We start from the raw sequence: 26,545 nt of genomic DNA, 5'->3' as shown, positions 1-26,545 counted from the left end.
ATTTTTTGAAACAGCTTCAAGAGAATAGGTGTTAACTCTTCTTTAAATGTTTGGTAGAATTCCCCTGGAAAGCCATCTGGCCCTGGACTCTTGTTTTTTGGGAGATTTTTGATTACTAATTCAATTTCTTTACTGGTTATGGGTCTGTTCAAATTTTCTATTTCTTCCTGTTTCAGTTTTGGTACTGTATATGTTTCTAGGAATTTGTCCATTTCTTTCAGATTGCCCATTTTATTGGCGTATAATTGATTTTAATATTCTCTTATTATTGTTTGTATTTTTTGCTGTGTTGGTTGTGATCTCCTCTTTCATTCTTGATTTTATTTATTTGGGTCCTTTACTTTTTGATAAAACTGGCTAGGGGTTTATCAGTTTGGTTAATTATTTCAAAGAACCAGCTTCTGGTTTCATTGATCTGTTCTGCTGGGGGTTTTTTGGTTTCAATAGCATTGATTTCTGCTCTGATCTTTATTATTTCCTGTCTTCTGCTCGTTTGGGGTTTTATTTGCTGTTCTTTTTCCAGCTCTTTAAAGTGTAAGGTTAGGTCGTGTATCTGAGACCTTTCTTCCTTCTTTTGGAAGGCCTGGATTGCTATATACTTCCTTCTTATGACTGCCTTTGCTGCAACCCAGAGGTTTTGGGCTGTGGTGTTATCATTTTCATTGGCTTCCATGTACTTTTTAATTTCCTTTTAACTTCTTGGTTGGCCCATTCATTATTTAGTAGGATGGTCTTTAGTCTCCAAGTATTTATTACCTTTCCAAATTTTTTCTTGTGGTTGATTTCGAGTTTCATAGCATTGTGGTCTGAAAATATGCACGGTATGAACTCGTTCTTTTTGTACTTGTTGAGGGCTGATTTGTGTCCCAGTATGTGATCTATTCTGGAGAACTTTCCATGTGCACTGGAGAAGAATGTGTATTCTGCTGCTTTAGGATGAAATGTTCTGAATATATCTGTTAAGTCCGTCTGGTCCAGTGTGTCATTCAAAGCCATTGTTTCCTGGTTGATTTTCTCTTTAGATGATCTGTCCATTGCTGTAAGTGGGGTGTTGAAGTCCCCTACTATTATGGTATTATTATCAATGAGTTTCTTTATGTTTATGATTAATTGATTTATATGTATTTGGGTGCTGCCACATTTGGAACGTAAATGTTTGCAATTGTTAGGCCTTCTTGGTGGATAGACACCTTAATTATGATATAAAGCCCTTCTTCATCTCTTGTTACAGTCTTTATTTTAAAGTCTAGATTGATATAAGTATGGCTACTCTGGCTTTCTTTTGTCTACCGTTAGCACTATAGATGGTTCTCCATCCCCTTACTTTCAATCTGAAGGTGTCTTTAGGTCTGAAGTGGGTCTCTTGTAAACAGCATATTTATGGATCATGTTTTCTTATTCATTCAGTTACCCCATGTCTTTTGATTGGAGCATTTAGTCCATTGCCATTTAGAGTGAGTACTGAGAGATATGAATTTATTGCAATTATGTTGCTTGTAAGTTGGAGGTTCTGGTGGTGTTCTCTGGTCCTTTCTAGTCTTGTTGCTTTTGGTCTTTTTTTTTTCTTGTCTTTTCTCCCTTCAGAGAGTCCCCCTTAAAATTTATTGGAGGGCTTGTTTAGTGGTCACGAACTCCTTTAATTGTTTGGGAAACTTTTATGTCACCTTTTATTTAGAATGACAGCCTTGCTGGATAAAGAATTCTTGGCTGAATATTTTTCTGATTCAGCACATTGAATATATCCTGCCACTCCTTTCTGGCCTGCCACGTTTCTGTGGATAGGTCTGCTCTGAACCTGATCTGTCTTCCCTTGTAGGTTACGTACTTTTTTTTCTCTTGTTGCTTTCATGAGTCTTTCCTTGCCTGAGTATTTTGTGAATTTGACTAGGATATGCCTTGTTGATGGTCGGTTTTTGTTGAATCTAATGGGAGTCCTCTGTGCTTCCTGTATTTTGATGTCTGTGTCTTTCCCCAGGTTAGGAAAGTTTTCTGCTATGATTTGTTGACATAAACCTTCCACCCCTTTTTCTCTGTCTTCATCTTCTGGGACCCTTATGATTCTGATGCTGTTCCTTTTTAATCAGTCACTGATTTCCCTAATTCTTAAACCGTGCTCTTTTGCTTTGTCTGCTTTTTTTTTCTGCTTCATTATTCTCCAGTAGTTTGTCCTCTATATCGCTGATTGGCTGCTCTGCCTCATCCATCTTTGCCACCGTGGCCACCGTGGCATCCATTCGAGATTGCAGCTCAGTTATAGCATTTTTTATTTCATCCTGACTAGCTTTTACTTCTTTTATCTCTGCAGAAAGGGATTCTAATCTATTTTCGACCCCAGAAGTATTCTTATTGTGATTCTAAATTCTGGTTCAGACATCTTGCTTGTATCTGTGTTGATTAAGTTCCTGCCTGTCGTTTCTTCCTGCTCTTTCTTTTGGGGTGATTTCCTTTGTTTCGTCATTTTGAAGGAAGAAAAGGAATTAAAGTAAAAAAATTAAAATTAAAAAATTAAAAACAACACACATACACACAAAAGTCAAATAAATGATGCTAGATCCTAGATGTGTTTTAGTCTGGGTGTTGAAAGGAGCTTGATAGATTAGGGGGAGAAAAATATTTGAAAATTTGAAAAAATACAATGAAGTAGAATAAAATGAAATGATGGAAGTAAAATAGAATTTGAAAAATTTACAAAAAAGTAAAAATATAGTAGAAAAATAATTTTAATAAAAATTGAAAATGAAAATAAATTTTTTCTCTTTCTGTATTCAAGAAAAAGAAAAAGAAAGTATAGATGGATCAGCAAACAGACTGAAATAGAATTGAAATTACATCGTTCTCCCCTAGAAGTCAAACTCTGAAGCGCTTTATAGTCTGCAAACTAAGCAGGCTGAGAAACTTGAGGTGTTCCTGAAGAGCGAGGTTGGCTCAGTTGGGCGGGGCTTAGTGTAATGGCTCTATTCTCCACTAGATGGCGCTGTTTAGTTTACTGGGGTGGATTGTTGCTGCGCTCTCTGGTCCGTATGCGCATGCGCGGGAAGGGCGAAAATGGCGTCACCCAGTTGCCCAGTCTCTACTATCCAAACTCCATTCTCTCCGGTCAGCTGTCGCACACCCGTCCTTTGTCTCCAGCTTCCGTCCACTCCCCGCTTTTACATTGTTCGTGACCAAGCCATCAGGTTAAAGGCGGCATGTCCCTCCTAGGGTGTGGCTCCCTCTCGGATGCAGCTGTTTCCCAACCCCTCACTTCTGAGGGACTACGACTTTGACCCGTTCAGATCCTCTGGGGGAGGGTCTCACTGAGCAATGGCCAGGCGCTGCCCGCACCCAGGAACGTTTGTGGGACCCTGCTGCTGCCGATGCCCAGAGACTGGCTGGGTGCCAGCCCACCCCAGAAAAGGTTCACGCCATCGTGTAGCAGCGTTTCAGGGATATGGAAAATCACAACATGCATCTGGCACCAGGCTTCACCCTTAACGTCCTGTTCCAGAAGCAGCGAATGTGGTTGTTCTCCGGGGTCTGCTGGGGTGGCTACAGATTCTACCAAATGTCCTCCCAGCAGGGAAACCGCCTCTGCCCGTGGCCTGAGAACCCCTGGACTTCACTCTGCTCCTGGGGATTCGCCCTTCCCACCAGAGCTTCTCCAGGTAACGAGCTGTGGAGTTTCAGACTCTGTGCTCCCCCTCTTTATAGAGTCTTAATGGAATTTAAACCCTCGCCTTTCTCCTTTCTCCTTTCTGCCTGTTTTGTTCGGTCCCTGCAGCTGTTTCCACTTTTCCACTTTCTCTCCAGCTGCTTTTGGGGGGCGGGGGATGTACTTTTCCCATACGTCCCCCCCCCACCATCTCCATCGTCTCTCCACAAGAAAAAACAGCTCCCTGCCCTCCTCAGCTTCTCTCTCCCTCACTTTACCTTTCTGCGCCGCATACCTGCTGAATTCCGTGGTTCAGGTTGTGCAGATTGTTGTGTGATCCTCAAATCAGGATTTGGTTGATTTGTGTTGATTTGGCTGTATTTCATGGACGTGAGACGCAAAAAAAAAAAAAAACTTCCATGCTGTTCCACCATCGTGACTCCTCGCTGTTTGTTTGTTTTTAAGTAAGCTCCACGCCTGGCATGGGGCTGGAACTCCCCAAGCAGATATCTAGATTCACATGCTTTACCAGCTGAGCCAGCCAGGCACTCCAGCCCTCTGTGTTCTTAACAGGTTGACTATATATGTATAAAGCTTTACAATTTTTAGGAGATTTGTTGTCTTAGTTGATTCTTTTAAAAATCCTATGGGTGGGATAGAAAAGGCAGTAACTTTTATATGTGAGGGCATCGAGGCTCAGAAAGACCAAGTGACTTGGCCAAGATCACAGAATGGGTGGCAGAGACAGGAGCCAAACGTGACCTTCTCTGGCTCCCAGCCCAGTGCTCTAGTTGATCACACAGCCACACGGGTCCCATGGTTGCTGAATAACAGACATGGAAAGTAACCACCCAATGTGGGCTTTGGTGTCTCTCGGAGTCTTTCTTCATCTGTAAAAGGGGGATAATGTATCTAATTCACCGAATGGTGACAGAAGATAGAGTTGTGCCTAAGGTTTTACTATAGCATTTGGCATATAATAAGCACTCAAATGTTAGGTAATGATGATTATAGCATGCTGTATTATTTCTGAGAACTTAGATGTGCTTTAGAGCCATGGAGAACTTCCATAGACAGCTTCTGGGTGTCTGAGTTCATGGTTGGAGAGGCATCAGGGAGACCTGGATTCAAATCTCAATACCACTTCTTTTAACTAACTGAATGACCTCAGGCAAGCTGTTTAATTTCTGTGAACCTTGGTTTCTTCATGTATAAAATGGGACTATTTGTAGTTACTAGGACAGTTGTTGGCAAAAAGTAACTGAGGACAAAATAGAAAGCTGTAGCACAATGGCTGGCACAAAGCCAGAGCTCAGCGACCCTCACCCTTTCCTGTGACCTTGCCCAGCCACCATTGTCTCTTGATAATACAGCTCTGTGACCTGCCAGCTTAAAGATCCAAGACAGAGGTTGCTGGAGTTGGGGAGTTTGTTTTTGTTTTTTTCGTGTTTTTGTTTATTTTTGAGACAGAGAACATGAGCAGGGGAGGGGCAGAGAGAGAGGGAGACACAGAATCCGAAGCAGGCTCCGGGCCCTGAGCTGTCAGCACAGAGCCTGACGCGGGGCTCGAACTCACGGACTGTGACATCATGACCTGAGCCCAAGTCGGACGCTTAACCGGCTGAGCCACCCAGGCGCCCCTGGGGAGCTTTTTTAGAATTAGGTGGTTGGGACCGACATCCTCAGAGGCGGTTTACTTTCTTGATTTTATTGTTAAATGTGACATTTATGAAAGACTGAAAAACAAAAAATCCTTCATCTTTAATGTGTATAATCCGCCCCGTGGCTGTACCAACAATTACTTAAACCTTTTCATAGCTGGGGGCATTTCCACTTTTCTGGTGTTGTGCATAACATGTAATTCTGGGATGGGTCTGGTGATGATTCAATACTGAAGAGGTGATCCTGCCTGTGGGCTGTGAGGGGCCAAGCTCCATCTCAGAGGTAGGGTACATGCTCTTTCCCAAAGGGTGAAAGCGCTCAGTCAGCCAGACCAGCACCGCCTTCGCACGGCCACCCCTGCCCTCTTTGCCCTGCTGTGTTAGGTTTCCCTAACAGGGCGTGTTCGCTTGCTACAATGTAAACTTCTATTCAGTGCATCCCAATTACCCAGCGCAAGTAAATGGCACGTAATAAGCCTTAAAAAAATGTTTGTGGAACAAATGAACGAACTCACTGGGTAAGAGGCTTGTCCTCACTAACGGGAAGTGATTAGAGAGAGCTCTACATGGGAGCATCGCCTGAGGCTCCGACACGGCAAGGTGACAGGTATTGGAGGAGTAGTTCCTGGGGGTGGGAAGCAAGAAGCCCATTCCGCGTGGATGGAGGTGAGCAATCGAAAGCTAGACCTCGGCAAACGGCCACAGAATTGTGAGTTGCCAGCACCCCCTGGAGCAAGAACAGGGAGGGCAAAAGTGACCGCCCATTTGACAGCCCCCTCTCTGGCCCCTAGGGGGTGACAGACACTGCTCATGCCTGTGGCCTCAGGATCCTTCTCAACTCTCTCTTCCAGTGGCTTAACAATTGAATCCTATTTGCTTTGCCTGGGCCAGAAAGGAACCATCTTACCCAAGCTTTGGGACATAATATTTGCGATCCAGAGGAATGAATTAGCCATGGCAGAACCGGAAGCCTGAACTTTCTAAACCTGGTCAGGTTTTGTGTTTGTTTGTTTTTTTAATTATGGTAAAATATACATCAAAATTTACCATTTTAGCCATTTTTATGATTGTACAGTTGAGTGCATTCACATTGCTGTGCAAACGTCTGTCTCCATAACTTCTTCGGTTTTGCGGAATTGTAACCTCACCCTTTCAAAAATAACTGCCCATCTCCCCCTCCTAAGCCTGGTGGTCTTAATGCCTGTATTTTATTTCCATGCTGCTCTCTCTGTGTCCAATAAAATCTTTCAGAAAACAGTATATCTCAGCTGTGTTGAGAGAAAGGCCTTTTTCCCACACTTGAGCCAGAACTACTGAGTAGGCCTTTGGGGGGCCAGTGGGGTGACTGGTGGCAGTGACGAGTGAAGGTGCCCTGGGGACGGAGAAACTTGGCCCTCGGGGCTCACCTGCCCTTCACCCACTGATGGCTCAAAGGTATGCTCCAACCAGGGGCCCTTCATTTCTTTTCACCAGACTTAGGAGCTGATGCTCAAGCCCTGAACTTGAAGAATCTCAGCCTATGGCCACAGCAGCTTTTGGCTGCCTCATAATTCTAGGTGTGAGTATAATAAAGATTCAGCAGTATGACAGCTTCTTAGGCCCTTGATTCTCTGTCCTCGGAATAAAAAACATGTAAAATTGGAAATCGCAAACAACTTAGATTAAGGAGCAGAGCAGAAAGAAGGGGGAGTCTCATAAATAAAAATGGCAGATGATGCAGTGATGGTGAATCTCCCTGATCTGCTTCCTGTTAACCCTGCCACTCAGTCCCTTCCCTAAAACATTCATGGTTGTCACCTTCCTTCTCTTTGATCTCTCTTCCCAATTACTGAGACACTGTGACTTGCATCCTGATAAGTCTTCCTTGTTACATGCTCAGGCCTGTGGAGGGGCTCAGAAAACATATTAGCAGCATTAAAAGAATTTAAAATGTTACCTTTTGGGTATGTTGGCTTAAGCCAGAAGATAGGAAGGTCACCACAGAGTTCTAAGACCTTAGAACTCAAGAAGCTGTTGTCCTTCACGGGCTGGTCGACAGCCACCCAGATAAGAGAATTTTCTTCATACTTGACTGGCATGATCTTGCCTTCCTGTAAGTTCAGTAAAAATGAAATGCATTGAGCAGAGTGGACGGTGAAACATGCGTATTAAAAGTCACGTGCTGGTAAAACATTTCGCATACTAAAAACTTAATGAGAATTGTGCGTGTGTGTGAGGGGATGTGAGGTGTGTGTGGTGTGCGTGTGGCAGGGTGTAGGCGGGGGTATGTTGTGTGTGTGTGGGGTGAGTGTGGAGATGTGAGTGTAGGGGGTATTGTGGGGTTTTGTGGTGTGTGTGTTGGATGTTGGTGGGGGGCAGGTAGTGTGTGTGGGATGAGTGGGGTAGGGGGTATGTGTGGGGTTGTCGGGGGGTGTCAGTGGGAGGTATACAGTGTGTGTGGGGTGAGTATGGGGTGTGTATGTGGGGGGGGGTTGTATAGCGTTGTGGGGTGTGAGTGTGTGGGTGCGTGTGTGTGTGTGTGTGTGTGTGTTTGTGATGCATGTAGGGGAGTATGGGATGGGGGTGTGTGGTGTGTGTAAGGGGACATGTGTGGGGTGCGGTGTGTGTGTCTTGTCTCTGTAGCTCTCTTTACAACATTGTCTTTGCCCTGCTTGTCGCCCTGCCTTGCATAACTGAAATGTGTGAATATTGAGTGTCCTGAGTGGAAGTGAAAATTACTTGCTACCAACTTTGAGATTTAGGTTAATCTGATGTTGCTGATCAAAGATTTTTTTGAGGAAAAGCAATTGAACGGACTCTGAAATCCTGTAAAGGGATAGAGGAGCCCTTCATTTGAAGTGAAAATCCTTTGGGGTTTTGTTCTGCAGCCTCCGAACAACAATGGAAAAAGCAAGCGATTGGTTCTTTAATGTCTTCAGTTCAAAGTATTATTTAACATAAACCATTTCTACATTTCCCAGCTATAACAAAACACATTTCAGATGTTCCTCACATCAAGCACACCACTGAGATTTCAAAGTTAAACCCTGAATTTTCTTCTACAGCGAGATACTGAGAATGATCTGATAACCCAGGAGACAAATTTATTTTGCCAGGTTGTTCCTTTCATATATTTATTAGTTTGCAATAGGTTGGAGAAATTAAAATGTTTTCTCCATATTTTCAGCTAAAAGCAGCACTTCATTTGTGCTTTCTCCCCGAGGCTTATGGTTGCATGAAAACAACTTAAAGTCATTGGAGGAAGTTAACACTCAGGTAATCCAGTTATTTACCTTAAATTAAATGGCTCCGTCCAGGAAATGAATACTCTTTGGGTATAGCAGCTTTTTAAAGTTCTACAAAACTGATGAAAATTTTATAAGAGCAAGTGGTACATAAACCTACTCCATCATAATCTAAAGCATGTGGGGAAAGAGGGGGGCGATGGGGATAACGCATACATATGCATCTTACAAGCTAGGAATGTTAAATCAACTTCCAGCACATGGTCTCAGCTGCCCATCCAACCTCGTCTCTCCCTGCCCTTGCAACACAGTCCCGCTTCTGTGTGAGGCAGCAGTGTCCCCGCCCCAGGAGAGAGGCTGGCTGCTTGCTTTCTCAGACCCTCCAGTGGCTTGGGGTGCCCTAGACTATGCGATTCACACTGAAGTCTACTGGGGGGCTGAGAAACCTCCTGCTTTTCCTAATTAAAGGGAAGTCGTGCTTGGCACTGCTCAACCCCTTCTGACTTCTGTACTCGAATGCACGGTTGATGGTTTGGAGCTGGAAGGAAAGGCCAAAAAAAATCAGCGATGCTGGCCACCGAGCCAGTGTCTGCAGCCACCTCCTTCCATATTGGCTATGGTGCAGAAAAACAAATCCTTTTTGTTTCAGTCACTCTGGGTGTAGTTTTCTGCCACTGACATTCCTAATCCACACAAACATGTTGCCTGCATTTGACTTGTCCACCAGAGGGTCCACCAAGCACAATATAAGCAACTAAAACACAGAAAAAATAATTCAGCTTTACGGTCTAAGAAAAGAATCAGATGCAGGCAAAGCTGTAAAAGGCTAAACTGGTCATCACTGAATTATTTCTATATTCAAATAATTACTTTGAATTATTATTTGAAATAGTGAAAAATTAAAGATGGCTGAAGTATTCAAGAGCAAAAGACTTAAATTATAATCATCTGATGACATATAATACCTCCATTATCATCTACATTTTAGAATAACTAAAGTTAGGTGAAATTAATAAGAATGTAGAGCAATATAACTTCAGTTATGAAAAGGAAACCACACATCCCCGTGCATTAAAAAAATTCACCAAAACATTAACATTAGCTATCTGTGGATTATGCAATTGTGGATGATTTTCTTCTCCATTCTATGTAATTCCCCAATTTTCTACCATGGCTACATATTGTTTCTAAATATCAGGAAAAAAAATAACCTTGTTTTTAAAGAACCCCAGAAATGTACTGCAAACTTATGATTAGATCTCCATCAGCTATGTTAGGAGAGCTGGCTCTTCTGGAAGGCAGAAGAAAAGAACCAGCTCTATGTCCACTTAAGGAGGAAATGTAAAGGCTTATGCATTACAGAAACTGAGTCACAGGACTATAAAAAATGGTAATGCAATAAGAAGTTCAAGGGTCCGGGTGCCTGGGTGGCTCAGTCAATTAAGCATCGGACTTCAGCTCAGGTCATGATCTGGCGGTTCATGGGTTTCGAGCCTGGCGTCGGGCTCTGTGCTGACAGGTCAAGAGCCTGGAGCCTGCTTCAGATTCTGTGTCTCCCTTGCTCTCTGCTCCTCCCCCAACCGTGCTCTGTCTCTCTCAAATATAAATAAACATTTTAAAAAATTTTTAAAAATTTCAAGGGTCAGAACAAAGGAGCTCTTGGTCTCATTTTTATACTTCGTACTAGTGGGTTCACACTGAGCATGGCATTCTGTTCTGAATGGCACAGCTCCTGAGGAACAAACTGGAATATGGTCACAGCCAAACGACTAGAGCAATGAAAGTCTGGAAACCGTCTCACAGGATGAATGGGGAAACTGGGAGCAGAGTAGAAAACTGGGGACATGATAGCCAGCTTTAGAAAGTCACCGGTTTGTTTTAGCTTTTGTTTTGTTTTGTTGTGAGACGCCTGCTGCTCCTATGACGGCAAACCGGCACTTTCCAGGCACCTCTGCTTACCCTTAGTTTTCCGCTTTTGCCTTAAGGGAGCTGATGCTTGCTTTCCCTCCCTCTCGGGGACACAGGAAGGAACAAAGCTGATCATAATGGAATTAGTGATTTAGAGCAGCAGCCGTGTAGTCATTATCCGGTAGGTTCTAGGGCCACGAGGACAGGATGCAGGTTTGTAGATGGCAAAACCGAGGTCCAAGGAATTGAAGCCACATCCACAGCAAGTGTCAGAGCTGGGATTCGAACCCACATTTTTCTAACTCTAAAGTCTATTTTCTTCCCACTATATCCTGCCACAACTCACATGGAAGGCAATAACACGTGGAACCACTTCATAAGCCCTAAAGTATCAAATAAATGTAACACATCAGATGTGTCTTTAGAACTCTGTGCAATTCTTAAAGTAAATTTTTATAAAATCAGGCTCAGAGGCAAGTTGTTAATAATAAATGGGAAAATTATACTTAAAATCCTCACAAGTCTGACATGTAGGAAAGGAATTCAATACATGTTAAGGAGCTTCACTGGGCTGAACTCAAGCCAAGGGAAAGAAACCAGGGGAAGCCAGCTCAACTCAGTGTAGAGCACAATGGTTTGAACTGTCCCCCTCCCCAGGAAGTTGCCTGGCACCCAGGGAAGGGAGCACCCTGTCACTGCTTTCCAGCACAGCCACTGGAGATTTTCAGGAGGAACCCCACAGTGATTGGAAGTGAGGCTAGAAGGCTCCTGAGGCCTCTAATGAAGATTCTGTTATGAGACGTCCTTTGTATTGTTTTCATTACTAATCGGATAGTTCCCCAACATTAGGCAAATGAGAGCCATGTGAAGACCGAGCCCTTTTATGCACTTTAAAATACGGTTTACTGGGGCACCTCGGTGGCTCAGTTGGTTAAGCGTCTGGCTCTCATCTCGCCCCAGGTCACGATCTCACAGTTCATGGGATTGAGCCCTGCATTGGGCTCTGCACAGAGACAGTGTGGAGCCTGCTTGGGATTCTCCTTCTCTCTCTTTCTCTGCAAATCCCCTACACATGCTCTCTCTTTCTCAAAATAAATAACATTAAAAAATATATGGTATACCATGTCATATAAGAATGATCACTTGGAATCACCAAGGAGGACCAAAATAGTTCCAACTCCTTTGGCAGAGAAAGAATAGAATTTATATTCTGGTCACAAAGCTATACAGGAATGAGAGACGGAAAGGGTTGTGGATTCAAATGATGCCTACCAGACCCCCTTGCTGTCTGAAACACGCGGGCGGTACCCACCAATTCGGAGGAGATGCTCTGTTTGGTCACGGTGCCCACTTCAGGAACACGAGCCTTCACCTGTGCTTTGATGTAGCACTTTTCTCCTCCAGCAAAACGGATTCCAGTGATGCCCTAGGAAATAAAATTTTATCCATCCATCTATCCATTGGTTCATTTACTCAATGTGTTGAGTGTCTACTGCGAACTGGGCACTGTTCCAGGCGCTGGGTATGGGCATGAACAGAACAGATGGCACGTCTGCACTCACGGAGCTTACCTCGTTGTGTTATTTACCAAAAATAAAAGGCAGAGGGGAAGTCAGGTGGTGGTAAGTGCTATGGAGAAAAATACAGCAGAGTGTGAGACAGGAGTGACAGAGGTGGTACTTTTGACAGTGTGGTCGGGGAGGCCCCAGTCAGGGGCATGTGAACTGACACGGAGTATGGTCATTGCTCCGTTAACCCAAGCAGGCTCAGATGAAATGCTGCCTCGTCCAGGCAGCTTTCTCTGACCCTGATTTCCCGTAAGCCCTCCAGTCTTCATTCCCTCCTGTGGCACTTAGTTCTCAGTGCCTGTGCGGTCACTCCTGGTCAAGGTCCCGGCCCCACTCAATGATAAGCCTCTTTGACATTGGTATCGGAATCTTTTATCTTTCTGGTGATCCCACGAAGGTTCTCAAAAGATGGGGGCCCAATTAATTAATTCCATGGATTCCGATTTTTCCCAGGTCATCCAGCCAGGGAAATAGCAACACTTCGACAACACCAGGAACTGACCTTTGTTCCTAGACCTTACCTGAGGGCTCAGATGTTTTGTTCTTGTCCCCTGTGAGACACAAACAGTGTCTCCTCCTTGTCAGCCTAGGGACTGGCCTTAAGGGAAACCTCGTCCATGGGGATCCGGTCTTGGCTGACAGCTCGGTGCCGATGCTACCTCGGGTGCATCAGGCACAACAGTACATTCTGTCCCAAGAGTGTTTCCTTTCACCCTGCTGGTGAATTTCATGATGAGTGAGTGGCCAAAAGCAGTATGAAAGGCCTACAGATTTTATGCCCAAACAATATAGACACCAACAGAAACCCAAACCCCTCAACTTGTCAATCTGTTCAGTTGGGACAAATGTCAGGAAGATAAGTACCTTGTTCCAGCATCAGTGCTGCACAGTGGGGGAGGAAGAGCATTTAGAAACCTCCGGGGCTTGACTGAGGACACTGCCCTCCTCAGTGAAGAACAGAGTCAAATGTAAGTCATGCTAGAGGACACTCGTGGCAAGTCGCACCATTTGTAATCTGAGAGCCAGCAGCCCTGCAGACGCTGGTGACAGAGCAGAGAGCAGAGAAGGAAAGGCTCGTTCTTCCCGAAGCTCCTTGTGCTCTCCCCTGTGGCCTAATTGGCCATGATCGCACATGTGACACGTTCGTCTTAGCATCACCTCTCACCCAGAGAGTGGTGGTAGCAACATCCTCACACTCTCCAGGAGGAGGGACTCCAGGTTTACCCTGCGACTTCTCAACTCACTGCACTGAAGCCACCTGGACAGATTTTAAAACCACGGATGCCTGGGGCTCTCCCCAGAGATTCCCGTTTCACTGGCCTGGGGCAGTGCCCAGACAGTGGGATGCTTCAAAGCTCCCTGTGTCGTTACAATGTAAAGCTGGGGTCGAGGATCATCGGGTTAGGGCGAAAACAACTTGTTCAAGGTGACAACATTCTTAAATGACTGAAACCACCTGCTGTAGACTGACTGTTTTTGTCCCCTCACCCAAGTACCTATGTTGAAACCTAACGCCCAATGCGGTGGTATTTGGAGGTAAGGCCTTTGGGAAGTTAAAGGCAGAGCCCTCGTGAGTGGGATTAGTGCCTCATAAAAGGGACCCCAGAGAGCTCCCTCACCCCCCTTCTGCCACGTGAGGACACAGTGAGAAGACAGGCCAACTATGAACCAGAAACTAGGGCCACCATAGACCCTCATCAGCTAGTGCCTTAATTTTGGACCAACCAGCCTCCAGAACTGTGAGAGGTTCCTGCGGTTTAGAAGTCACTCCGTCTATGATACTTTGTTATGGCAGCATGCGTGAGATAAGACACAGCCTTTGAATCCAGGATTCTTCTATACCACCAGCTCACCAATTTTCCCTTGCATCAAAATCACCTGGAGGACTTGATAAATAAAATAGTGTTGGGCCCCGCCCCCGGATCCAGGTCTGGAGTGGGGACTGAACTCTGCACTTCCAATAAGCTCTTAGGTGCTGCCGCTGCTGGTGGCCTAGGGAACACTTTTTTTTTTTTTTCAATTTTTTTTTAACGTTTATTTATTTTTGAGACAGAGAGAGACCGAACATGAACGGGGGAGGGTCAGAGAGAGGGAGACACAGAATCTGAAACAGGCTCCAGGCTCCGAGCTGTCAGCACAGAGCCCGATGCAGGGCTCGAACTCACGGACCGCGAGATCGTGACCTGAGCCGAAGTCGGCCGCCTAACCGACTGAGCCATCCAGGCGCCCCAGGGGAACACGTTTTGAGAACCACTGCTCTCTGCTCTCTCCTGCAGACCTGCTGCTCGTATTCTGCATGCACATCTAGGGCTCATGGTTTGAAAAACAGAAGGCAGTGGGGGGAGAGTACTGCTGCCCCTGTGCCATATGTCCTTTTCACGTCACACCCTTATATCCTCTGAATGTGAGGTGCGAGGAGGAAACACCATATAACCGTCACCATATCCCCCAAGGAGAGAGCTGATTCTGTCAAAGGATTCACAGCCCCGATGTGAATCTTGTGTTGAGTTAGTTCTGACAGTCTACACACTGCAAAGAGAGCCGAAGCCCCATAGGGATGGGTCCTGTGGGAAGGAATTCACACGTCTGAAACACCTTGTCTGGCTACAAATCCATATCACGCATCCAGATCTTTGAAGAGATTAAACAGCAGGAATGGAAAAGCACAAGAAAGCCAAGCAAACCTCCTGCTTCTGCAAACAAATATGGCCTCAGAAGCTGGTGATAATGAAGAAATTTGCTAACAAAGATAATGAGGGAAGAGTCCAACGCTCTCACATTCTTTTAATAATTAGAGTCAGGCAATCTCATTGTAGCTGCACAGTTTTTCTTTCTAGAGGATCTCATAGGATTTCTGTGGCTTCAACCAGAAGCTCCCAACAAGTTCCCAAGAGGGCACTTTAGAAATCGTTCAGGGAGTTCTGAGTTGTCACAAAGACTGGGGCTCTCCTGGGCTTCCTCAGGCAGAGCCCAGGGATGCTGGGCCCCAGAGAGCCCAGGGAAGCCCTGAAGACCTGACTGCCCTGGGGCCTGGGGGAAAAACCTGATTGTAACTATCTGTGCCTACACTCGAACACCCTTTTACATATAAAGACAAAGCGACTTTTGGCAAAGTTTCCATGTATGATGATGACATTCTTAGGAATGCAATTACTATGAAAATAGAGAGAAGATGGTAGTTTTGCTCACTGTTTGAGAAAATAGGCTGGTATTTAATCTGCCAACACACCCTTAAGTCAGTCTGCATTTTAGGCCGCGTCACTGACAGCAATTCACCTATGGGAGCAAGCATCTGACTTCAGGATGTTTTTGAGTATGTCAGGCTGAGCATTAACATATTGAAGTCCAAGTTAGATTATAAGTTACTCTGGTTTTACTTTTCTTTTCTGTTTTAGTTGGGAGCCATGTTGACTTTGTAAACTTTTTTTGAGTATGGTTGACACGCAATGTGACATTAGTTTCAGGTGTACAACACAGCGATTCAACAAGTCCATACGTTATACAGTGCTCACCACAGGCATAGCTACCATCTGTCACCATACAACCTATTACGATACCATTGACTCTACTCCCTATGTTGTGCCTTTCATCCCCATGACTTATTCATGCCATAACTGGAAGCCTGAATCTCCCACTCCCCTTCACCCATTTTGCCCAACCCCTCATCCCTCTTCCCTTTGGAAACCATCAGTTTGTTCTATGTAGTTATAGGTCTGATTCTGCTTTTTGTTTGTTTTTTACTTTTTGTTTATTCATTTGTTTTTTAGATTCTATGTGTAAGTGAAATCATATGGTGTTTGTTTTTCTCTGTCTGACTTATTTCACTTAGCATAATACCCTTTAGGTATCTATCTATGTTGTAGAAAATAGCAAGGTGTTATCCTTTTTATGGTTGAGTAATATTCCACTTTATATCTATCTATCTATCTGTCTGTCTGTCTGTCTAATCTGCCTATTTATCTGTACCACATCTTCTTTATTCATCTAATGATGGACATTTGGGTTCCTTCCATATCTTGGCTATTGTAAATACTGCTGCAATGAACACAGAGGTGCATGTATCTTCTCGAATTAGTGTTTTCATATTCTTTGGGTAAATACTCAGCATGAGAATTATTGCATCATATGGTATTTCTATTTTTAATTTTTTTGAGGAAGGGTTATGTCGATTTTTGAAATCACTAACCTACCTATCTGTGAGGTAGGTTATGCTATTTTATTTTTCTCTAGCTTTGTAAATTAAAACTTTCAAATATACACAAAGTTAAAAGAAATTGTGTAGTGAACACTTGTATATACATATCAGTTTATTCTATCTTAATTTCTAACCAGGGTTGTTATTATATAAATGAGTCATTAAGTCTGAAAGGGTTGGCTTAAACCAATAGCATTGATACTTTTGAGGGCAAAACTTTTTAGAACGTAACTCACGCACTCTGAACAAACCCCTTTTTGTATTCCTTGGGGTACTGACGAAGACCTTCCTTGACCCAACTCTATTCAGGTTCTTCTGAGACCTCTTTTTGCCTAGGCCCTGACTGTGGGCTCTGTCTTGGCCAGTTTATTCCAGTTTTAGCAAGTATCCTGCTGAGTCTGCCTTGATATCTGATCACCTTGGCTTGGCTTCAGAAAAATCCTGTTGGTTCGGTTTAGTAAAGAACTACTGTACCTCTTAGTAACTTTCTATCCACTGATATCCCCACTCTGCTCCTTGGCTATAAATTGCCCCTTTTCCTTACTGTATTCAGAGTTGAACGCAATCTCTCTCCCCTGCTATAAAACCCCACTGTCGTAGCTTCCCTTGAACATGGTCCTCTTCCCTTCTTTAACAAGTGCCCTGAATGATTTTTCTTTCACACTATGGAGACTGGAGTCCTTTGTTCAGTGCTATTCCCTCTCAGGAGGGTTTTCTTCCTATTGGCTCTACTAAAACCTTGGTGTGGTCCTAGGTTACCAGGGGAGACTGTTCCCTTACAGTTCAGAGCCTTTCCTCATCTGGCCCCTGCCTCTACTCCCCTTCCCCACCATTCTGCCATGTTGGGCTACTTAGAACTCAAGAGCAGGCCTGTGCATTTGTATTCAGTATTCCTCTGAGTCTCTACTTCTCTGCTGGTTGAAATCCTAATCATTCTTCGAGACCTGATTCAACTGTCACAACCTCTGTAAAACCTGCTTCAGTGCCCTCAGTGCACGCAACTGCTCCCTTCTGTGACCCACAGCACTGCGTTTATAGCTCTGTGGCAGCACATCTCCCAGACTGACCCGAAGTCACTTCTGTGAAGAATGTCTGCGCCCCCCAACCCCTCCACCCCCACCCCCCGCACCCTGGCCTGGACTGTAAGGTCCAGGAGGGAGGGAGCAAGTATCAGTCATCTTTGCATCCCTCATGCTTCATACTGTCCCATGCACACAGTAGGCCCTGAAAAATAAACACCTCTTGGATCTGACTGTTGGTTTAATGTATAGGAGAAAGTTAATAGTGCCGGTACCATAGTGGCTGATTCATGTGTTTTCAAAAGTCCAGGCTTGTTTAAACCCATAACAGGTTCTATCCATCAAAAAAATGTCCTGCTCACCAGTTCTGACTTAGAGAAATGTGGAAGCTATCAAAGAGAATTGATCAGCTTATAAAATATTTGTGGCCCTGTTGGCTTATGAGAACAAAACACAATCAATACCATTATTAGAACCAGAGGATTATAAAACAGAAATATAGGCCTGGGATTAAAATATTTTAAAAGTATACTCCTGATTCATGCCCCTTTGAGAGAGATGGATCTTTTCTCATTCATCTGTGAAGCTACCTTTGCATATCTTGATACTGTGGCACATCATAGGTATTCAATTTTGTTCTGGATTGAATGATGTGTGTGTGGGAGTCACATTTTATCATTTTACATTGAGTAGTACAAAGAAAAAATGCTTTTGCCTTGTCCTGGGTCTGGCAGTAAAAGCCTTTAATAGGCCCAGAGAAATTATCTTTCTGCACTGACCAGAACCATTTGCAAAGCTCTGATTAAACGAAGTACGCCGGTCACATACAGGGCTGCGGAGCCCGCCCCTCCCCCTTCCCCAGGCAGAGCAGAGCCAGTCCCTGTCATGAGCAATACCTAACAGCACGGGAGTCCAAAGGTTAGCATCTGTTTGGTATTCAGTAGGACTTGTGAAATGCCTTTTGGCATCAGCAAAGGGAGTTCTTTCGTTCAAATGAAAAGCATCTCTGGTTTTTCTCATCAATCGGCACAAGGTGGGTCGATGAGATGTGTGCAGGCCAATAAACTATCAGAAGAGACATTATTTTCAAGTGCCTTTTTTCATTATGGAGTCTCACCTACTCCATCTACAGATTTAACGGGAGAACACAAACAGTGATGCCTCTTCCCCGTCTTAGAACAGGAAGAGAAGAAGATATTTATGGCCAACAGGAAAGAGGGCCAGGAGCGATATTGTGATGCAGATGTCCACTGAAGCACAAAGCGTGAGGGCTAAATTGCCTGCAAATTGAACTTTTGAAAACAAATGTGTTCTCCCCTTTCAAAGCAGACGCGAATGTTTTATCAGTAATTGGCCACGGTCAGAAAACATAGGATTATAATAGGGGAATTACTCCACGCTAATTTTCTGGGTGAAATGGGAAATCTGAAGAATTGAGCAAAGTATGTAAATAGATCCCACCTGTTGTTGATAAGATTGTTAAGTCATTACAGTTTGCCTCTTGTCTCTAAGTTCACATTTCAGACTTTGCAACATTCTAGGATATTGAGTCTTTTATTCATCATGTTATAGAAAGCTGCTTGGAAAGAAATAGCTCTTTCAAGTCCTTCTGCCAAGACTTTATATAGTTCCAAGAACTTGTTCTTTTCAGTGCCAAGGTGTTGTGTTTTTCATTCTGAAAATATAAAGGACAAAGAGTGGGCCTTTCTCAGAGGGAATATGCATGGGGGTCAGTGGCACCATGACTGCCATAAAGAACGGTTACATTGGGATGTGTGTGAGATGCTGCTTCTCTGGGGATTAGGAAAGTCTTCTGGACTTGCCTGGTTTAACTCTCTAAATGTGTGAAATATACTTACATTCTGGAAATCATTAACTTCAATTGCTTCTTCAGCTCCACTTCCCATTTTAAAGGTCTCCAGGTTGTTCCCAGCATCTATTTCCATTGACCCGTCTTGTAATTTCCCATTGATACTCATGGTATAATGGACATTGTAAATCTGGAAGTGAACATAGGAGTCAGTGATGCTTTCCTTTTAGGGCAATTCAGGGCTTATCTTTAGACCTGCAGTATATGAAGTAGCTATCATATTTGTTAGAGATACACTGAATCATCGCTAATAGTAACAGATTTAGATATGAGGACTTCATCCATACACCCATCACTTAATACAATGATTTCTTTAAAAATACCTTCAAAGTAAAATCTTTGGTAGTCTCTAATACTAATTCAAATAGCTCAGTGATTTGCAGTCCTGGCTGCATATAAAAGTATCTGAGGAGAGTCTCCAACTACCATGCACGCGTTTCCCCTGAAAGAATCAAATCAAAACCTGTGGGGGTGGGGCTTGGACACAGATCTTTCTTTTTCTGAGTCAACTCTACTTTGCTGCCAGAGTTAAGACCCATCGATGGATAAATGGTTAACTGGATTGTTAACAAGTCTGTAGCTGGCACCTCAATTTGAAAGTTTAAAAAAATTTTTTTTAATGTTTATTTATTTTTGAGAGAGAGAGACAGACAGACAGAGTGTGAGCGAGGGAGGGGCAGAGAGAGAAGGAGACACAGAATCCAAAGCAGGCTCCAGGCTCCAAGCTGTCGGCACAGAGCCTGACGCGGGGCTCCAACTCACGAACAGTGAGATCATGACCTGAGTTGCTTAACCGACTGAGTCACCCACGTGCCCCAATTTGAAAGGTTTTTAAAAATCCATTGGTTAAGATTGGGCACGGAGTATGGTATATAGTCAGGACTGCAGGCATGACTGGGATATGCCTGATACAGGCAGAGCAGCATTTGTGGAGTGCAAGGTCAGTGTGCACATCTGTTTCAGCTCAAAGTGGGAGTTAGCCATTTTAATGACTATGGGACAGGCATACGGTGTTGTAGGGCATTATGTTATGAGACGTGTCGGGGAAGAAGGGACGGAGACTTGGCCTCAGCAAAGAGCACTGGCCCAGGAATCAGAAAAACAAGTGGCCACCCCACTTATCCCTGGGTCTTGAGAGTTGCTTTGGGCATAAAATAAAGAAGTTGGCCCTCATAGACGGTTCTCGTTTATGTCCTTGGAGCTCTGAGGTTTCACAGCGGTGGCAGAGCAGGTGGGGCTGTGATGTGGTCCTTTCTCTCCTGTTCATCTGCAATTTAACTAGGTGGCTCTGCTTGTTGTCTCTTTTATGTTTTGGATTTTTAAGTAAGATCTTAAGAAAAATAATTCCATGAAATATACATATTTTTAGTTTATGACTAAATTACACGGTCCAAAGGGCTCTCTTAGTTTAGACAACTTGTTAGTATACTAACTTAAAAAATAATTTACACACTGCTCCTGCTCAGTATGCTGCTGCCATGCTAGAACTTTCTCTGTGTTGTGGCGTAGTGGGTGGGTCTTGTCTTCCCTTCCTCCCCCTTCCCTCTCCTCCCCTTCCCCTATCTTTCCTCTTTATTTTTCTGACTTAGAAGCATATGTGTGTGTGTGTGTGTGTGTGTGTGTGTATACATACACATATATCTTATATATAACATACAAGATATAAAATCTTTAAAGAGGAAGGACTAAGAACTGATGAGAGCCACTTGCTATTTAGTGTCAGGTCAGTAGGTCAGAACTGCAAATAGCTCAGGGGCGCCTGGGTGGCGCAGTCGGTTAAGCGTCCGACTTCAGCCAGGTCACGATCTCGCGGTCCGTGAGTTCGAGCCCCGCGTCAGGCTCTGGGCTGATGGCTCGGAGCCTGGAGCCTGTTTCCGATTCTGTGTCTCCCTCTCTCTCTGCCCCTCCCCCGTTCATGCTCTGTCTCTCTCTGTCCCAAAAATAAATAAAAAACATTAAAAAAAAAAAAAAAAAAAAAAAAAAGAACTGCAAATAGCTCAGATTCAATTCAAGTCCAATTTTCTCCGTCATTATGAAGAAAGAGGGCTACATGGACAAACACTTGAAGAAGTATTTGATATTACTGGAGCATTACTTGTAGAAAACTCATTATCACAAGACCCATGGAGCACAGTTTTATTTTACCAGCAGAGAAGTAGAAATGGCTTGGCTAGCCAGTACCCTTTCGGGCACTGGCCTTCATTCAGCGGAACAGAAGATACCAGCACACTGTTTCAGCTAACTGTGGGTCAGTGCCCTTCCTTCCGTCCTGGTGAACTTCGATCCCTGCAGCACACTGTCCTCCGGGCTTGCCTGATCCTGAGAACCACTTCTGGAGTTTCTGATTTAGGGGGGCTGGAGCAGCGCCCACCAGCCTGTGTTCACTTTGCATCTCAGGTGGTCCTTCTGATCAGCCCAGTTTGGGAAACCTGTTTTCTTTGGCTGGGTCCGTGCTTTTTGCAGGTAAGATTTAGAAAGCAGGCTCTGTTCTGTCCCTGTGCTCTCTGAGCAGCCACTGTTCACATGGGCTAAGGATGACTGTCGAAAGGAGTATGGCAGACAACATTTGTTGGAGTTCCAGCCACAAGCATCCTTCACTCATGCAGTAAGAGGCTGTGTGTGTGTGTGTGTGTGTGTGTGTGTGCGTGTGTGTGAGAGAGAGAGGGAGAGGGAGAGAGAGAAAGCATTGCACATAAGCTTTTACTATTAAGGCAATGCAAGATCTCAGAAATGAACAGTTTGTAAGTTCTTAGCAGATCTTAAGGAGACAAAATTCTAACACTAGGAGAGTGGTTTGTGGTCCTAATTTTATTTCCCTCCACCACCACCCCACTACCTTTGTGCCAGCAGAAGCTCCCTAACTAGACACAGGTATTGCATCATTTGTTTTTTTCTTATTATTTATTTAGGTTAATTAATTAATTAATTGACAGAGAGAGAGAGAGTGAGGGGGAGGGGCAGAGGGAGGGAGAGAGAGAGAGAGAGAGAGAGAGAGAGAGAGAGAGAATATCCCAAGCAGGCTCTGCACTCCACACTGAGCCCCATGCAGGGCTCAATCTCACAACGGTGAGATCATGACCTGAGCCGAAATCAAGAGTTGGGACGCTTAACCAACTGAGCCACCCAGGTGTCCCGGGTATTGCATCATTTGTAATGTAGCTTTAGCCCATTCTTTATGAGGAGCACACTGTCTCCATGGGGCAGCAGTGAGAGGTCTGTGCCCTCCTGAAGGGAATGGCGGGAGGGTAAATAGTCCACAGTTATTTCCAAAGTACTGGGCCCTACGCTCCGAAGGAGACTGGGCTGGTGGAGCAGGAATCACCTTGTCTGCTCTGAGCCGGTGGAGCTGTGGGGCATTTTCTAAGTACAATGAAGTTTATTGTTTGCCAAAATTCTGCTCAATATGGTGCTTTTTACAGCCAAGAATATTTGCTAATGAGTTTCTAATGACGTCTGGGTTCTATAAGATGAATTACATAACATTTGGGACAATATCTAGAAAAATCAGTCTGAGAACAAAGGCCCCAAGCAATGATCTCATCCCCTCATCCCACAAGGTAGGATGGTCAGCTATCTCATATTGGCGAGGCTATCCCAGATTTCAATGCCTGTTCCATTTCGATAACGTGGGTGAGACCTGGCTTTGAAATTTGAGCTCCGTCCCTTGTTCCCAGTTATTAGCACTCTGATGTTTCCACAGTCCTGCAGCTGACTTCCAGTAAACCTGTCCTAAGGGGATTTACCCATATGAAAGGGATAGGAGGTGAATTACAGCTGGTTCTCCTCTATAAGCTAATATAGAAGAACAGAGGCATGGATAATCCCCAAAGAGTGGGCAGTCCATTTGGTGGGGGATATCTTTTTGTTTGACAGAGACTTACCTTTCTGGATTACATTATGTCTGGGCTATTTACACTTCCAGGGAAAGTGGCCCTGTGCATGTACTATGCATAGATGGTGCCACACGTACTCTATTTTGTGTTTTGTGATTTGTTTTTCAGACTTGGGTGAGATAGATCAGCGCCAAAAATTTTGGGAGTAAAAAATGTCTACCATGATTTTATTCATTCTTCTGCCTGTAGAGGAAATAGCAATAACTTCATTTTTGGCCAGAAAATGTGATTCACTATTCCTCTGTATTCTTAGAATTTAATACTGCTTGCTCTCTTGGACCAGACTCTTGGGGTAAAGTAGAAGATGAAAAGAGGGAGCCCTACTTAGTCAGTATGATCATTCCATCTCTCTTTTTAGAAGCTTGTCAGTTAGTTGTGTTTGCCTTGAATAATTAAATGCCAAATGGTATTCATTTTAATATACATCATGTCTAAAATATTTACCCTCCAAAAAGCAAAGCTATTTTTATCTCCAAATGACCTGTACCACTGAGGTTCTGTCATCAAAAAGACAGCTTTTACATTCGAATACCATACAATTTCCCAAAGGGTGACAATCAGAAACCCTGCTATTAATGGAGATGTAGATCTTGAAATTGTTCTCCTGTTCAGATTTGCTGCTTTCAAACATGAGCATTTGGCCTAACTTTTCTATTTAAAATACAAATACATTACAGCACTTTTCAAATACACACAAAAATACTGTGCAATTCTGATCTTACAAATCGATGCTTGTAAATTTGATATAGTCTCTAAAACAGACTCAGCGCTAAATGGCATGATTATCTACAGTAGGCATTTGAGTTAAAAATACAAATTATGCAGTGACTGCGGAAGATGTGATGTGTAAAATGGTTGAATTGCTTTCAGCACCATTTTCTCTAAGTACTGGAATTCGTTCATGCTTTGAGTTTCATGGTTGGGGGGGTTGTTCCCCCGCAAACAGCAGCCACAGCTCCTCTGAGGGAAGTGATTAAGAAACAGCCCTTTGTGTGCACCCTGGAGATGGAATTCTTTTCCATTAGTCGAAATAAGCTTATACCAGGCCTGGCAATGGTCATCAAGATAAAATGTCCCCCTTTACATAGGTGAACAAAATTCAGAGTATTTAGAGAACACCCTGGAACTCTGCCCAGTCAAGCTAGAAGCGGTTTTTATACTCCTTGAGAGATGGTGGAGCTATAAAATAGTTACATACAAAGAAAGTGGGACAGCAGTTAGTGAAACATTTACCGCTAAATCACACGTGACTAGGCCAGACTTGATTTTTCAAGAGATTTGCCACCTTTAAGGAATTTCTTTTCCTTAGGGCAAGAGAGAAGGGAGCATTCATGGATAGGTCATATGCAATAAACAGACAAAAACTCCTGAAAATTCAAATTCATCCCCAATACTGGGTCTGAATGTTACTCCACTATCTTTGTCCTAGGTTCTTAAAGTCACAGCCCTTCTCAGCTGGGAGAGGTCCTACAGATCATTGAATTCCATTTCTAACCCAAGGGATGAGGCCAGAGGGGTGTGGTGCCTCACCCACAGTCACACAGTCACACGACTGCAAGCGATTCGCTGAGACCGGCAGAAAACGGCTTTCCCCTACCTGTCCATGGATTTCCCCGCTACTCTACCTTTTAATATTCTCTGTTAAAACCCTGACTTGCTTTTCTACAAAGTAGCCAAGAGCAGAGAGCAGCGCGGCCGTGTGGGAGGGAAGAAGGGAGAAGGTGCCCTGAGGGGACCCAGAGGAAAGCTCAAGCTGGGGCGAGCCGCCTGCTCCGGCCCTGCGCTCCGGCTCCACCTAGAGGTGAACGTGCGGGTGACAGCGAGGACCCCTCCGCCCCGCGCGCCTCCCGGCCCCGCGCGCCTCCCCGCCCCGCGCACCCGCACTCGCCCTTCCTCTCGGGTCCGCACTCCTGAGCGACGCCCTCTGGACTTACGTGATTGTCGCTCCCCTTCCAGAAGTAGAAGGCCCCGATGGTCCCGAAGAGCAGCAGCACCGCCCCCGAAATGAGAACCACAGCTCCGAGCTTGAGCAGCCGCGCGGGGCTGGAGGGCTTCACGGTCACCGTGGCGTACGCCTGAGGACCGGGGCCGGGGTGGGGGGAGCACAGGTCACGTCTGCGCCGCGCCGCCTGGGACTCGGCGCTGGGGTGGGGGACGGCGCGCCCCCTTTCGCGGCGCTCCCTCCCGAAGGTCCCTTGAACTCAGCGTGGATGTACGATAAGCAAACTTTTGGCGGAGCAGGGCCATCGCCCCGCGGCTCTGCACCCTCCGCCGGCCACGGTACGCCTGCTCCTGGGTCCCGACCCACGCTCCCCTTCCCACTGGTCTGCGGATCCCGGGCCCCCTGCACACGCGCATATTTGGGGACCCACCTCCCACATTCGGTGGCACAAATCCCTGACTCCGGGCAGTCGATCCAGGCACCCGCGCAAAGGCCCGGCCCTGCGTGTCCACTGACCCGGCAGCGGGACCGGGGATTCGGAGCTGTACTCACCGGGGGACTACAAAACTCGACGTCGTCAGGCCCCACTAGGGCGATGGGAACTTTGTCGGAGTTTTCTGTCATGGCTGTGGCCGGAGGTGCGAGACGCTGGGAGGCTCCGCGCGCGCCCTGGGCTCTGTCCCGCTGCCCCAAAGCGCCGGGCATTTCAACGCCGCGCACACGCGCGTGCACACAGCGTGCCCCGTCCCGCCAGGGCCAGCCCCGCGGTTCCCACCCCTTCCAGCGCCTCGCCCTCTCTCCTCCCTTCCCTCTCCCGCCCCAGCAGCAGTGTGAACTAGTCCTGCATTCCGGACGTCCCCCCTTCCCGCTCTCTCCGGTCTACTGCGCCCCCGCCCCAAACACCCTGAGTGTGGCACGGTGGGGTGGAGATGGGGAGGGATGGGTAGACCGGGAATGCTGAGTCCTGCGATCTCAAGAAATGGGAAAATGCGAGGACTCTTTTTAACATCCAAGCATCTCCTAAAATGTCAGAGGACTCTACTGTGATACCCAGCTGGAGGCCCATTTCCTGCCTTTGTGTGTGCCTTGGTAGCTGGTGGAACAGGACAGAATGGAGAGCAGAGTTTGGCATCGCTGGAGGGCCCCTGGGACTGGAGCATGGAGCAGGGCCTTGGAGATGGCCCTTGCCACCCCTGTCTCTAGGAGGTCTAGGAGAAGGTCTAGCAGGAGGGTACAGCGGTAGCAAGGGTGAAAGCCAAGCAAAGGGGACTCGGGGGAAGGAGCTGGGGAGATCAGAGTAAGAGTGCCTTCTATTTGGTTGACTAAGTTAAACAACAAACAAATCAACAATGGCAACGTGGGTCCCCCCCCCCCAAAACATTATGTCCAAAGGAATAACTAAAACATGTGTTTTTTAAAGAAGCAGAACGGGGAGAGTATTTTTTCACTTTGGAAATGCCATCTGCCAGTACTAGGATGACAGTGCCTCATTTGGAGCCAGGCTTCATTAATTCATATGGAGTTCTAGCTTTGTGCATAGTCCTCTGCTGGGAGCAACGCATGCGAGGGTGCAAGGGAGGAACTGAGGTTTCCCGAGCCAAGGGAGACTGGATGGGCCCAGCTGCAGCAGGAGG

General features: G+C 45.3%; 1 protein-coding gene across 2 annotated transcripts in view; it reads right to left on the bottom strand.

The window, feature by feature from the left end:
* The window catches only part of CNMD (chondromodulin), a 33,450-nt gene extending 7,777 nt beyond the window's left edge, over positions 1–25,673 (bottom strand). The window contains exons 1-5 of one of the 2 annotated variants that reach the window (XM_058683776.1): positions 25,464–25,673; positions 24,904–25,044; positions 19,066–19,206; positions 11,737–11,850; positions 7,229–7,382 (exon numbers count right to left, since the gene is read on the bottom strand). In XM_058683776.1, the coding sequence (XP_058539759.1) occupies positions 7,229–7,382; positions 11,737–11,850; positions 19,066–19,206; positions 24,904–25,044; positions 25,464–25,616 (703 nt within the window). In that variant the 5' untranslated portion in view covers positions 25,617–25,673. The remainder of the gene's footprint in view (positions 1–7,228; positions 7,383–11,736; positions 11,851–19,065; positions 19,207–24,903; positions 25,045–25,463) is intronic. The other variant, XM_058683768.1, reaches the window with a different exon arrangement.
* Positions 25,674–26,545: the final 872 nt, after the last annotated feature.

Source organism: Neofelis nebulosa, chromosome 1, assembly GCF_028018385.1.
Source record: "Neofelis nebulosa isolate mNeoNeb1 chromosome 1, mNeoNeb1.pri, whole genome shotgun sequence".
Taxonomy (NCBI): domain Eukaryota; kingdom Metazoa; phylum Chordata; class Mammalia; order Carnivora; family Felidae; genus Neofelis; species Neofelis nebulosa.
The sequence above is the reverse complement of the archived record's forward strand: the minus strand, read 5'-3'. Positions and strand labels throughout refer to the sequence as shown.